The 14,047-nt window shown below is 45.4% G+C and overlaps 1 protein-coding gene across 1 annotated transcript; it reads left to right on the top strand.

The window, feature by feature from the left end:
- The first annotated feature begins 985 nt into the window (after nucleotides 1-985).
- Nucleotides 986-13,226, top strand: ADCK2 (aarF domain containing kinase 2). Its single transcript, XM_063134518.1, has 8 exons — nucleotides 986-2,557; nucleotides 3,824-3,970; nucleotides 5,693-5,821; nucleotides 6,459-6,554; nucleotides 8,861-9,112; nucleotides 10,084-10,212; nucleotides 10,708-10,761; nucleotides 11,687-13,226. The coding sequence occupies exons 1-8, from the start codon at nucleotides 1,604-1,606 to the stop codon at nucleotides 11,825-11,827; spliced, it is 1,902 nt and encodes a 633-aa protein (XP_062990588.1). The 5' UTR covers nucleotides 986-1,603; the 3' UTR covers nucleotides 11,828-13,226.
- The last annotated feature ends 821 nt before the right edge of the window (nucleotides 13,227-14,047 follow it).

Below are 14,047 nucleotides of genomic sequence, written 5' to 3'. Positions count from 1 at the left end.
TCAAAGGCAGCCCTACGTAGAGCGCATTGCAGTAATCTAACTTGGAGGTTACCAGAGCATGGACAACTGAAGCCAGGTTATCCCTGTCTAGATAGGGGCGTAGCTGGGCCACCAACCGGAGTTTGTAGAAGGCACTCTGTGCCACTGAGGTCACCTGAGCCTCAAGTGACAATGATGGGTCTAAAAGAACCCCCAAGCTACGAACCTGCTCCATCAGGGTGAGTACAATCCCATCCAGAACCGGTAGAACACCCCCCATCCTGTCAGCGGAATCACCTACTAACAGCATCTCAGTCTTGTCTGGATTGAGTCTCAGTTTATTAGCCCTCATCCAGTCCATTGTCTCAGCCAGGCACCGATTCAACACATCCACAGCCTGCTGAAGATGAAAAGGAGAAATAGAGCTGCGTGTCGTCAGCAACATATTTAGGGCGCAATCCTAAACACGTTGAGGCATATATATACATATACATATACATATGACGACTTTTGTTTTGTTTCTACATGCATAGGATTGCACCCTTAATGTGTTAATCTCACATCTCGTTCTGCGCCTTTGCTATTATTATTGCTATTATTTATTTCTGTAGCACCATCAATACACACAGCACTGCACAAAATAAAACAACAAATACCTGCCACGAAGGCTTACAGTCTAATAAAATCACAAAATAAAACCGAAGGGAATGCAGCAAACATTTTAAACGACGACCTATTGCAAAGGTCAGGACTCTTGCATTTTCATCACCTCGTCTAACTGTTCTTAGAGAGGTGGGGGAGCCGTTGCAGCAGCACGAAAAACCAAAGAATCTGGGTCGCACCTTGCAAGAATAGCTCCTTTTTATTACGGCACAAGCTCTCGTGGGCTTTTTTCCACACTGTCTCTTTAAGAGGCGGAGTCTCCGCCCCCTCCCCTACGTTTGCGGAAGTCTGTGGAATTGGAACATTCGTGTTGTCCTGGTTCTACCCGCTCCCCCGCCGCGTTCTATGGAACATCGAGCTCATTGAGAAACGAAACACGCGGCGTTCTAAAGACAGGGCCTCCAATTCATCGGTTGGCCGACTTAGATCCACGGATATGATTCGCCGCTGAATGTTCCTCCCCGCTCCTTTGAACGACGGCACCCACGCGAAGATGCAGGTGAATGAATAGGTCCCGTGGAAGGCGATGCTTTGCGAATGGAAGCTAGGCTCTCTCGTAATGACCGAAGGTCAGGTGTGGCAGTGCAAGTCACCGTTAGCGAAGCCGGACTGGAACCACCGGATGCCCGCTTGGGTTGAAAGGAGTACTGATGAGAGTTGCATCTCCAGAAATTGGAACTGCTGGATTCTGCGATCTAGGGATGCTGCCCCCGCCGCCAGCCGATGGGTTATATTAGGTAAAAACAGGTTTTTGTACTGACATGTTGAAAGAGTAGGCGGGGTTATCGTCTTTAATTGAGGTGATGCAAGGCAAGGCGTTTTTGCTGTCTCCACCACTGCCCCGTTTTGAAGCGTCTCCTTCTGCTTCTGGAGTTTACGGCCTCCCATGTTTTCCCGAGGCTGAATGCTCTGACAGTGTCTTTCCCCACCAGCCCCTCGGTGCCTTCGTCTCTCCACCAAGATGAGCACTTGGTATTGCACTGCCCGGATTCTCCGACCCAATGTCAGCATTCTCACTGTAAGGAAGTCTTTGTGTCTCCTGAGCAAATGGGGTCGGCCTCCTGTTAGATCCTCCTCTAAGGATGTTCAGAGCTGGTTCCGATGCAAAGCCGTGGCAAAGATACCTTTTGTGGGCTGGGGGATTGGAGCATTGTCTCAGGGTGCCAGGTGCGAAAGGGTATCCAATAGCGATGCCCAAGTAATTGCAAATGTCCACCTTCCCAAAGGGAGACTTTCTTCAGCTGCTTTCCTAAGGCGCATTGGGTTAGCCTTTTCTGCTGTGATCCGAGCCTGCATCCTGTTGCTGAAATTCGGCCCCTTGCTTTGGCTCTACCCCGTTACCTACTTCTCTCCGAGCTTCATGTCACTCTGGATCCGTCTTCTGCTGAAGGTGACCGAATCCTCTGGGCCAACTTACATCAAACTCGGCCAGTGGGCCAGCACGAGGCGGGACCTCTTTTCCGAAGAGTTCTGTGACAACTTCTCCAAGCTTCACATCAAGGTGATTCCTCACCCATGGGCGTATACAGAGCGTTTGCTGGAGAAGGCATTTGGGGTGGGGTGGGAGAGGGCCTTCAGGTTTGAAAGCCAGGAGCCTGTTGGGTCTGGCTGCGTTGCCCAGGTGTATAAAGCTTACGTGGACCTTCCCGCTCTTGGAGAGCCAGTGCTGAAGGAACTCTCAAAGAGCTCTGCGTTGGATTCGGCCTTGGAAGCCTGGGAGGTGTCCGGGCTGAAGGGGCTCCTCAGGTGGCTTTGGAAGAGGAAGCATGAAGGCGTTTCGGAAGGGTATGGTGGCCATCGGCTGCGTCATGAAAATGATTCTCGAGAAGGTGATGATCAGAATTTCAGTTCTGGATATCAAAGCAGACTGTTACCTTCTCCCAAGAGGGACCGCCTTGTTCCAGTAGCCATTAAGGTAAGTCAAGGTTTCAGATCTATGCAAATATGATATACCTGGGAGCATGTCCTCGTAGGAATGCTGGAAGCTGCCTTATACTCAGTCAGACCATTAGTCCATCCAGCCCAGTATTATCAACACTGGGCCTGTTCAGACATCATGCTAAACCATGGTTAGGCCGCTAGCCCTTTTGTAGCAAATGGTTAGTGAGCGTGTTTAAACTGTGGTTATATAGCCACTATGGTTAGGAATGGTTCATATGACATGCTAAGCCATGGTTCACATGACACGCTAAGCTATAATGTTTAGCTCAAAATGCTTAACCACCATGGCTTAGTGTGTTGTCTCAACAAGGTCACTGACTGGTAGCAATTCTTCAGGGTTTCTGGCAGGAGTTTTTCCAGACGTACCTGGAGATGCTGGGGATTGAACCTGGGACCTTCTGCATGCAAAGCAGGTGCTCTGCCATGATGAGCTATGGCCCCTTCCCAATTCAGTGGAACTGAACTTCCAAGTAAAGGCTGCTGGAATAAACAACGGCTGTTAATTAAATCCACTATAGGGAGGAGAAATAACTATTTGAAAAGCCACTAGGGGAGTTGTAGGACTTTTTGTCTAAACATGCATCAGGTTGCACCCTAAATCAGTTATCTTGTTTAATCCCATAGTTAAATCTGCATATGGCTAAAACCAATATTTCTCAAGCAAGAAATGTATTAACTTTGTTTTTAGATGCTGTGCTTTGTGTCATAGGATTATCTTAGAAGAGGCATTCCTATTTATGTATGCCTTTTTAAAGATAATGCTTGTCATCTGAATTTTTTATAAGGACTTATATTTAAAATAACACACACACTTGCTTAATTAATCAGGGGCTTCACTTTAGGCCATTGATTATTTTTAATTGATTAATTGAACCAATGTTTACAGTTGTAAAGTTAATAACAGCTCGGGGCGGGATCCACCAGATTCTCCTAATTCAATAGGACTTCTAAGTCAGTCCTATTGAATTGAATGAATGTTTCACAACAGCATGGCCACAATCACATTCCTATAAAGGAGGGGTACGGAACTAATGGTCCTCCAGAGGTCCTTGAATTCCAACTCCCATCAGCCCCAGCCAACATGGGCAATGGGTCAGTCCAACAACATGTGGCGATTCCCTGCTGTGAGGAGATTTCTGCTGATGTTCATAGTACCATCATGATGGTTGAGTGGCTTTTGGACAGTGAGTATATTCTGTGTGCATAATAGATGATCCGGCCACCTTTGCCTCTTCTACAGGTGCTGCATCCTGGATTAGTTCGTCAGGTCCAAATGGATCTCTTTCTAATGAAGGCTGGCAGTCGATTCATTGAGCTTTTCCCAGGGATCAGGTGGCTCAGCCTGATGGAGATTGTGGAGGAGTTTGAGAAACTCATGATTCAGCAGGTGGGAAGTAGTTTTGTTTGGAGCATGGATTTCAGCTCTCTGGATCCAGTGCCATTTCAGGTCCCTGCACCAGATTTCAAAGCCTCAGTTTTACTGGACTGCCTTTAACATTATAGAATTTCAGCCACAGTGGAATTATAAAAATAGCGATAAAAATAATAGCAATAATGAAAATCATAGTAATAAAAATAATAAAAATAATAAAAATAATAAAAATAATAAAAATAATCTGGTTTCTCTTCAGATTGTATAAATCTTACCAATAATAATAGTAATAATAATAAATAATAAAAGGGAAAACACATTTGTATAGGGGCCAGTAGGCTGTAGTGGGTAGAGTGTTGGACTGGGAGTCAGGAGATCTGGGTTCTAGTCCCCACTCAGCCATGGAAACCCACTGGGTGACTTTGGGCCAGTCACAGATTCTCAGCCCAACCTACCTCAAAGGGTTGTTGTTGTGAGGATAAAATGGGGGGGGGGAGGAGGAGGATTATGTATGCCACCTTGGGTTCCTTGGAGGAAAAAAAGGCAGGTTATAAATGCAATAAAAAATATAGTGTTTCCAAACTTTTAATTTTTTCCTTACAGTTCCAAACCCCCATTGATCACAATGGGAAGGAATTAAGTACAGCAACTCCAGGCCTGATGTTGCTTTGGGGTCTGTTAAGAGAACAAATGGGTAAATTCATAATTCTGTTCTACGTCTTTGTTTTATTGCCTTTATTAAGCTCAAGACACAACCAGCCCTGTTAGGTAGGTTAGGATGAAATGTATTGACTGGCCCAAGGTCACTCAATGCGCTTCATGACTGAAACTCACTGGATCACTGATTTGTCTCCCAATTGCCTATCTCTGATATTATTCCTGATTCTTTCACTGAGATAAGCCTGATTTTTAAAAAAAAAATTTTTTTTTTTACTTTAAATATAGCAGAGAAAAGAACAATCCCCGAACAACTGGGGCTTAACAGGCTGTTACAAAAGACTTGGTTAATACAATTTCAGAAAAAGGGAAAAATAAAAATAAAGTAATAATAATAATAATAAGTGTTCTATATAATCTTCCTTTAGGGCTTTGGGGCTTTGCTTCCTGCTTCTCTTCCACAATTGTAATGAACTGAATTACATAGGAGAGGGGTGAACACATGGTTTGTAAATGAAAACTTCCCTGCTCATGTACTTGAATGGGTCAGTACCCTCTAGTGGGTGTTTTGTAGTGCTACTTTGGCTGCACGCAGTAGGAAATGTTGAGTTATTTCAGAAGAATTGGGATATCCAAGATTTTTTTAAACCGGAATAACCGGGGGAAGGAGCAGGGGATATGCCTGAGGCTCACAACGACGTCAAAATGACCCACAAACCTCCGTGAGTGGCCAGTCATGAGCGTGCTATAAATTGCTCATTTAAAGAAGCCCTTTGTTGTTATAATGTCCAGATGTTCAAAACAAAAGCAGGCATATATTGTTATAAATCCAGTTGTGACGTATGTTGAATAAATCTCCACTATCAGCCTTAATTCATTGAATGGGTGGGTTTGTTCCCATTCAATGAATGAAGAAACACCCGATGGGAAGGTGAGCCACTCTTCTGAATGAAACAGCTGAGACCATCCAGGGTTGATGTGTTACTAAAAGCTTCCACGGGTTATCTCAGTTGGCGCAAGGCCATCTGACGTTTGCATTATGCACCCTTCCTTCAACCTCTCTTTTCCCACTCCCTTTAGATAGACTTGCGCTACGAAGCAAGGAACCTGGAGCGCTTCCGCCATAACTTCCGAGATGTAGACTATGTGACGTTCCCTGTCCCGCTTCGTCCTTTTGTGACGAGAAACATCCTAGTGGAAACCTTTGAGGTGAGAACGTTGATAGAAGTATAGCTTCCAAATCGCGTGAGGTACTGGTTCCTCTCTATTCGGCCCTGGTTAGGCCTCATCTTGAGTATTGCATCCAGTTCTGGGCACCACACTTCAAGGAGGATGCAGACAAGCTGGAGCGTGTTCAGAGGATTGCAACGAGGATGATCAGGGGTCTGGAAACAAAGCCCTATGAGGAGAGACTGAAAGAACTGGGCATGTTTAGCCTGGAGAAGAGGAGATTGAGGGGAGACATGATAGCACTCTTCAAGAACTCAATAGGTTGTCACACAGTGGAGGGCCAGGATCTCTTCTCGATCCTCCCAGAGTGCAGGACATGGAATAACGGGCTCAAGTTACAGGAAGTCAGATTCCGGCTGGACATCAGGAAAAATTTCCTGACTGTTAGAACAGTATGACAATGGAACCAATGACCTAGGGAGGTGGTGGGCTCTCCCACACTAGAGGCATTCGAGAGGCAGCTGAGCAACCATCTGTCAGGTATACTTTAGAGTGGATTAGATCTCCTTCCCCCCTTGCAACGTGTCCTCTAAAGGGCATGCAGCCTGGCCTTGAAATGTTTGCCTGGAAGGCTATGCGGGGCTGTTCAGATCTAGCTGCTTTGTCTCTGTTTCAGGAGAGCAAGCCCATCTCCCAGTATCTGCACACTGAGGCCACGATGGAGCTGCGGAGGAAAATAGCCAAGATGGGGATGGACATGCTTCTGAAGATGGTAAGAAGAGCTGCTTGCCTGGTTTTTTTTTTGCAGCATGGGATCAAGGGTGGGTATTCCGATCTGCTTCGACCAATTTTTGGATGGTTTCCTGGGGTTCCCTTCCCACCAGTTCTAAAATGTCGAAATACATCTCCAAGGCTTAGTTACTACAGTAAAAGCTTTACGGTTTTTGTATTTTTGGCTCCACCCACCACTGGAATACAGCTCCAATGGAATTTGGCCTTCAGGGTGAATGAGCTCCCGATCCCTGGTTTCGTTCCTGCTTATAAGCCATGGAATTGGTGAATAACATTCCAAGGTCTTTAACCACGAAATCCCAGTTATATGATTGGAATGAATTATGCTGTGGGGAGAGGAAGGTTAGCTTTGGTCGCCAAAGTCATAACAAACAGAAAACTGGCTGGACATTTGTGTCCAGAAACAGAACAGGGCTCACTTCCTCTTCCCAGTCTATGGAACGCTAATGGTGGAAGAAAACTTTTCTTTTTTCTAAAGCTTTTAAAACTTGATTTTGATCTGACTTTTATACTGTTAATTTTACTCTACCCTGTGCCTGTTTGGTGCATTCTCTTCCCCTTCTTATTGTTTTATTATGATTTTATTAGAATGTAAGCCTATGCGGCAGGGTTTTGCTATTTTATTGTTTTACTCTGTACAGCACCATGTGCACTGATGGTGCTATATAAATAAATAATAATAATTTTGGATAAGGAAATGCTTACTGTGCTTGAGTTATAACCCGCTAAGGAGTAGACTTCTATGGAGCTCAAGAATAACTTGTGCATTCCATTTCCCAGTCTTGATACCATACCCACAAGTGACACTATTGGGAACAGGAAGATAAAAAAGTCCAAAGGGTTGTTATTTATTTATTTTTTGCCAACCAGTGAACTCTAAAACTGAACCCAAAAATCTGTTGTGCACAGATTGGTAGGGGAACTAACCATGGCTGTGATCCTGGATGCTGGATGCACATGGTGGGATTTAAGCAACTTCACTCTGTGCAAGATTGCAGCCCAGAGCCCTAAACCAGCACTGAGCTAAGCACCCTGAAGCCCATTGGTTATGGGGAGTTTGGGCATTCTTGACTTTATTTTGGGTTATGGCTCATGCATAGAATATATTTCTGATTTTCGTTTTAATGAGGATAATTTATAGGAGGGATTCAATGGCTTAACAATGTGTAAAGACGTAAGAGACTGCCTTCTATTCTGTTTGTCTGAGGGTCCCTCTAGGGCTGTCCTGTACTGGATCAGATCATTTGTCCACCTGGCCCAGTATTGACTACTCTGACTGGTAGCTCTCCAAGGTCTCAGGCAGGAGTCTTTCCCATTGCCTACTACTGGAGAGGCCAGGGGTTGAATCATGGTCATATATGATAGCAATCTGAATTCTCCAATTGCTGGCACTTAGGTAGCCAAAATGCACCACCCATGCACAGGAGGGAGGCAGCAACAGTCTTGGTGTGTGTGAGAGAGGTTTTAAACATACAAAAAGCATTAAGGAGGAAAAAAACCTGATGGGGACTGGGAAAGAACCCTCCAAAACAGCCAGGTGAGGAAGGAGTGTGCTCAGTGTTCAAATAATATTAATTGAATGTTGAGGGGGAAATATGGAAAACTGGAGTGGGAATGGAGTCTAGTGGAGAAGGGCATTGCTGGCTGGTTGGCCCAGTGAACAGGAGCACTTCACACTGCGACATTCTGCTATAGGTCCCAGTTGTGTAGCTTAATGTTATCTATTCTAACTGGTAGCAGCTCTGTACGTCTTTCCCAGCCCTGCTAACTGGAACATGTGGCCACTTCCAGATGTTGTTGGGCTGCAGTTCCCATCAGCCCTAGCCAAGATAGTCAATGGTGAAGGATGATGGGCATTGCAATCCCAACGTCGGGAGGATGTTTCCCATCCCTGCTTTATATGGGGATTTGAGGGATCAAGCCAGGATTTTCACATGCAGAGCAACTGTGGTACGACTAAGCCATGGCCACATCAGTTCTTTGTTCTTTGATGTGAGAAGCCTGTGTGCTTAGTATTAGGGTATCAATCATCTATCTATCATCTATCTATCATCTATCTTCCTTCCTTCCTTCCGCCTTTCTTTCTAATGGCCATAGCTCCCTACTTTTAAGAGCAGCTTGTTACAGAAATGGAGGAGGAAATAAATTGGGGAATGCTGAGAGTTGTAGGACTTTTTTCCTGTCTAAACATTCATAGGATTGCACCCTATATTTGCTTAATGTTGGTGGGCCAGGCTGGTTTTATTTCGCAATTATTATTTTGTGCCACGATTTCCAATGCTTCAGGTGTTTGTCGACAACTTCGTCCATGCTGATCTGCACCCTGGGAATATCCTGGTCCAGGGAGCAGAGGTCTCCAGTGACTGCCTGGAGGACCGTACGGCCATTGTGGACCTGTTGGACACACTGATTTTGGAGGTGCAGCCTTCTCGCTCCCCGCTCCGTCTGGTCCTTCTGGATGCAGGAATTGTAGCGGAGTTGCAGGGGGCTGACCTTGAGAACTTCCGGGCTGTCTTCACCGCTGTGGTATTGGGGCAGGTGAGACCTGATTCCAGGGTGGGCCTTGTGCATTTTAGAAACCTTAGAAAAACATTGCAGTGATGTCATTACATGCGTTCTACGTTATGGAGCTGTTCAGTGGAGGCTGGTGGCTCCAATGTTGGTGGGGCAGTGAATCCGCTCTGGGTTTCAGTTGGAGCCAATCAGAACTCCAAAGGAGCTATCTGAGGCACCTTGGAGAGCTCCTCTAGAGTTCTAACTGGCACTGACTAAAAGCTGGAGTGAATTTATCGCCCCACTGACATCGGAGCCACCTGCCTCCACTGGATGCATTGGCTTTCTCCCAGTTGATTAACTGATTATGTGTTTATCTCCAAGGAGCTCAGGGTTCTCTGTCCACTCTGATTTTATCCTCACAACAACCCTGTGAGGTTGGTTAGTCTGAGAGAGTGGAACTGGTACAAGGTCACCCAGCAAGCTTCATTGCTCCCTCTGGAAGCACTGGCAGACAATATGCCACTGACCTGTGCAGTGTTTCCCCATGCTTCTCGTAATTCCAGATGCAGGGCTTGGATACACATTTTGCAGTGGGGGTAATGCACTACTCTGTCCATCACACATTATCCAGAAATGTGGAAAGCGAGTACCTGAATTAGAAGAGCCTGAAGCTCCCTTCAGTTCCTTGCAAGAGTGTGGGGGGGGTGGAGGGGGGAGAAAGCTGGATATAAATGTAATAATAAAATAAATAACCACTTAAGGAATTGGGAGTGTTACATCTTCACTTTAAGTAGAGCATTTAAGGTTCTACTTATTGGTCTGTTGTGTCCTTTGATCTCCATGTTAGACGTGCGAGATGGATCTGGATGAGTGAGGTAGATAAAAACAAGTAAATGGACCCAGAGGGAAAAAAGGGACCTTCAAAAGCAGAATCTCTCCAAGTTTTTGCTCAGTGAGGAACATGACCTGTGTCTGGCTCAGCTGAGTAGCCATCTTTCTGGTTTCTTCCACAGGGGGAGAGAGTGGCAGAGTTAATCCTTAATCACTCCAGAGCGAATCGTTGCAAGGATGTGGAGCGATTCAAAGCCGACATGGCAGAGCTGGTGGCGAAGGCCAGGCGCAACACTGTAGCATTGGGCAAGGTCAGTAGCTTTGAGTCAAAACCTGCTCTTGCTACTGAGTGTATCGTTCAAAGCATAGAATGTCTTAACTTCCAAGTCCAGTGTAACCAGACAGGTAACAGGACAGGGGAATGGCTACTAATCCTAATGGCTATATGCCACCTCCAGTATCAGAGGCAGTGTGCCTAAGTACACCAGTTGTACTGTTGCACTCATGTTCTCCTTGGGGATTTCCCATCAGCATCCGGTTGGCCACTGTGTGGACAGAGCGTTGGACTAAACGGACCCTTGGTCTGATCCAGCATGTGGCACTTCTTAGGTTCTTAAGATCTGTAGATCAGACTTCCCTAACTTGGTGCTCTCCAGATGTGTTTGACTGCAGCTCCCATTAATTCCAGCCAGCAGACACATGAAAAGAAAGGAACTCTGTGTGCATGTTTAAGTACTGCTCCTTTGTTGAAGTTGATGCCTCCTGCTGAATTAAAAGAATACCATTTTTAACCATTTGCATTCCAGCTTGAAGTTGCAAGCCTGCTGTCCAGTGTTTTCAAGTTACTGATGACCCATCAGGTGAGATCATCTCTGTGTGGGTTCATTCTTTTTCACACTTGCATGAGGCCATGCTACTTGAAGGATGCTTAACTGAGAATGCATAGGATCGCATATTCTGTATTTCTTGTTGCCCTTGTCCAAACAAGGAAATCATACCCAGCCATGCTTCCTGAGATGACATCAGGGATTATCTGCATACTTTAGAGCCTTGAGGACTAGAAACCTATTCTAATAAGTAAAAGTGTAGGTTCTCAGGATGCTGCTCTATACTCAGTGCAGCTTCTGCATTCTGTGTCTATATGGTTCCTTCCCCACTGTCTGTGACTCCTGGAAGTAGATTAGCTGAAGAACAAAATCTGTCTCTTTTCTTTTCAGCCCTCTTGCAAAGTTTCCTTCCATTCTCCATGGGATTGTGAATGTGGTTGTTGCTACCATTTTGAGCCACTGTCAAGACTGTACAGTCTTAAAAGGCATTATCTACTTAAAAATTGATTTTAAAAAATTGATTGCATTGCTAGAAAGCTCAGTCATAGGTCATCTCAGACAATCCTTTCCTTGCTCTGAAGAGCCTTGAATATTTGTTCTTTTTGACCTGAATACGTGTGTTCTCTTTATCGTTGAATCATGGATTATAGTTGAATCGTGGGTTGCCATTACATGCAAACCCTGCATTATGGTAATGCATGTAATGGCAACCCACAATTAACTATGAGTTGTTAACCACAAACAACCCAGAATTCACTACCAAACAACAAACCATGGGTTCTCTTCTTGGGTTGTGGTTAACAACCCATAGTTAAACCATAGTGCTGCATTCACATGTAACGACAACCCATGATTCAATAACAACCCATACTCTGGGTTGTTGTTACATGTGAACCAGGCCTTTTATTGAAACAGTCATCAGCTCTTTCTTATTTTGTGTCTATTGTGCTTCTTCCAGGTGAAGCTGGAGAGCAACTTTGCCTCAGTTGTCTTTGCCATTATGGTTTTAGAAGGCCTCGGTCGGTCACTGGACCCTGAACTGGACATCCTGAAGGCAGCTAAACCTCTTCTCATCAAACCTCCAAATGCCCTCCTGTAGTAGTGATAGGTGCTGTTCAGAATGGCCCCTTTGGGCTTCTGCCCATATATTTACCTCTTAGGTGGTTGCCAGCCTCTACATCTAAAATGGAAGATTTGGCTGGGGATCACTTTTCAGCTAACCTGTGTTAGGATGGGCAGCATTCAGGTGCTAAAACCATTCTGTCTTGATCCTGAAATTGAGATCCAATCCCTTAGGGCAGGGTTGGGAGTATGTCATCCTCCAGATATTGTTGGACTACAAGTCTTGCCAGTCCTAGTTAGGCTGGCAAATGGTGTGAGAATGATTGGAGTTGCAGTCCAAAATCTGGAGGCCCACGTCTTCCCCATACCTGCCTTATGGAATGCTGCATTTCAAAAGTGTGTCTTCAGTGCCAAGGGCTATACCAACAACTGGTGATGCTCTTAGGTGTGAATTGTGACCTTGATTGTGTTGGGTTCCATATGAACTTGCCTCTAGAAAGATAACTCTTCCAGATTGGGTTCAGACAACATGATACCCAATGGTGGTTTAAATAGATGATGGTTGGTTATTTAACCCACCATGGGTTCTTGTGTTGTGTGGAGGGTTTTTTTAAACCAATGGTTGGATATTTGGTCGAAATAACCAACGCTGTGCAGAGTTGAACCACCATTGCTTATCATGTTGTGTGGAGGGCACTGTTGGTTATTTCGTTGGCCACAGAATCACAAGGCAAGAGCGGTCATAGTGGTGGCTGCCGTTGCATAGTCCAGCTGGCAGGATAGATTTTCTGCAGCAGTGGCTGATGGGATACTAGTTGGGGGAGAGAGGGCAGGGGAGGAGTAAGTAAACTCAGTGTCCACTAATGGTCAACTCAACGGTGATCCTAATCCACACCATGGTTGATTATCATGTTGTGTGGGGAATACCCCCTAAACAACTGTCGAGTTGATTATTACCCCTCCGTTGACTATCGTGTTGTCTGAATGCAGCCTCAGTTGACTGGAATAAACGGGGAAAAAAACCCTGGTCTTGCACCAGTCTTAAGGAAATGCCCATTATACAGTTTCAGCACTTAACTCCACTACCTTCTCAAGAAATAGAAAGGCAAGAACAACATCTGTACCAAACTGTATTTTCACAATGGGAAGCAAATCATATGCAATTAATGCTGCGGTGCATTATAAGAAAATCAGTTGAAAAGAACCATCTTTTCTTTTTTTTAAAGCTCTTGGTTGTCTTTTCTGCTGGCCTATCAGCTGGTCTAAGAACTTTAGGAAGAGAATGTATTTAAAATTCCCTGCTGGTGCTCTTTGACCTTAACTACTAGGCAGCTGCTTTCAACCAAAAATACTGCGAGTAACCAAAATACTAGTTTTTACAAGTAGATGAATGTATTTCTATATGTAATTGATATTGGGGAACTTAGATTCATTAATAAATGGTTTTAATAGGAAGAAGTCCTATTCAGTACTTTCCTACTTCTTCATTTTTGTGGGATGCTCTATGTTACCCTTATGAGGGCATAACCTTGCAACCGCCCTCACAAACAGAGGCCAGCCAGAGAGGGTGGTGGGCTGAAAATTGGCTTTCCCACCCTGCAAGGATAGCAGTGACCCTTGGAGGCCCAGCTGCTGAGCTTGATACAGGGGTGCAGGACCAGTTTCAGCCACAGGGGCTGAATTCCAGTTGGGGAAGCTCTTGCAGGCCATATTTCAGTGGTGGGCGGGGCCAGATCCAAAAGGGGCAGGGCCTACTGTAGCATAAAGCTCTTCCTGCTGGTCAGTAAGCCTTAGGAGAGGAATTTCAGCCTTTAAATCACCAAACTGGTTGGGGGCAAAGAGTTGGGGCCATGTCCTGGAGACCCCCAGGAGGCTGGATTTGGCCCACCGTCCTGCATACTTGGCTTAACAGGTGGGGTTGAGGAATAACAGAACGCCAGTTCCTTCCCTTACCCAGGAGATAAATGAAACGTAAGCAAAAAAGATGGTGCGAAGAGAGCTTCTTTTCTGCAAGTGAGCAACTCAGAGCTCTGGCAAAAGAGATTTTCCCCTTCCCTGGCAGCCTGCTGGGTGGGGAGGAAGAGCGCAGAGAAAAAGGAGATATTGGAAAGAGGGCAAGAAGGCCTTCAAATGGCCCTGTCCATTTTTTACTCTTGCCCTGCCCTCCACCCCCCTGCTGCAGCATTGAATCCCAGCCGCTAGTGGAATGTAGCCCCCAATGGGAGAAAGATTTCCCAGCTCTGCTTTATGATTTGGG

The sequence above is a fragment of the Elgaria multicarinata genome, chromosome 9 (assembly GCF_023053635.1).
Source record: "Elgaria multicarinata webbii isolate HBS135686 ecotype San Diego chromosome 9, rElgMul1.1.pri, whole genome shotgun sequence".
Lineage (NCBI taxonomy): Eukaryota > Metazoa > Chordata > Lepidosauria > Squamata > Anguidae > Elgaria > Elgaria multicarinata.
The sequence above is the reverse complement of the archived record's forward strand: the minus strand, read 5'-3'. Positions and strand labels throughout refer to the sequence as shown.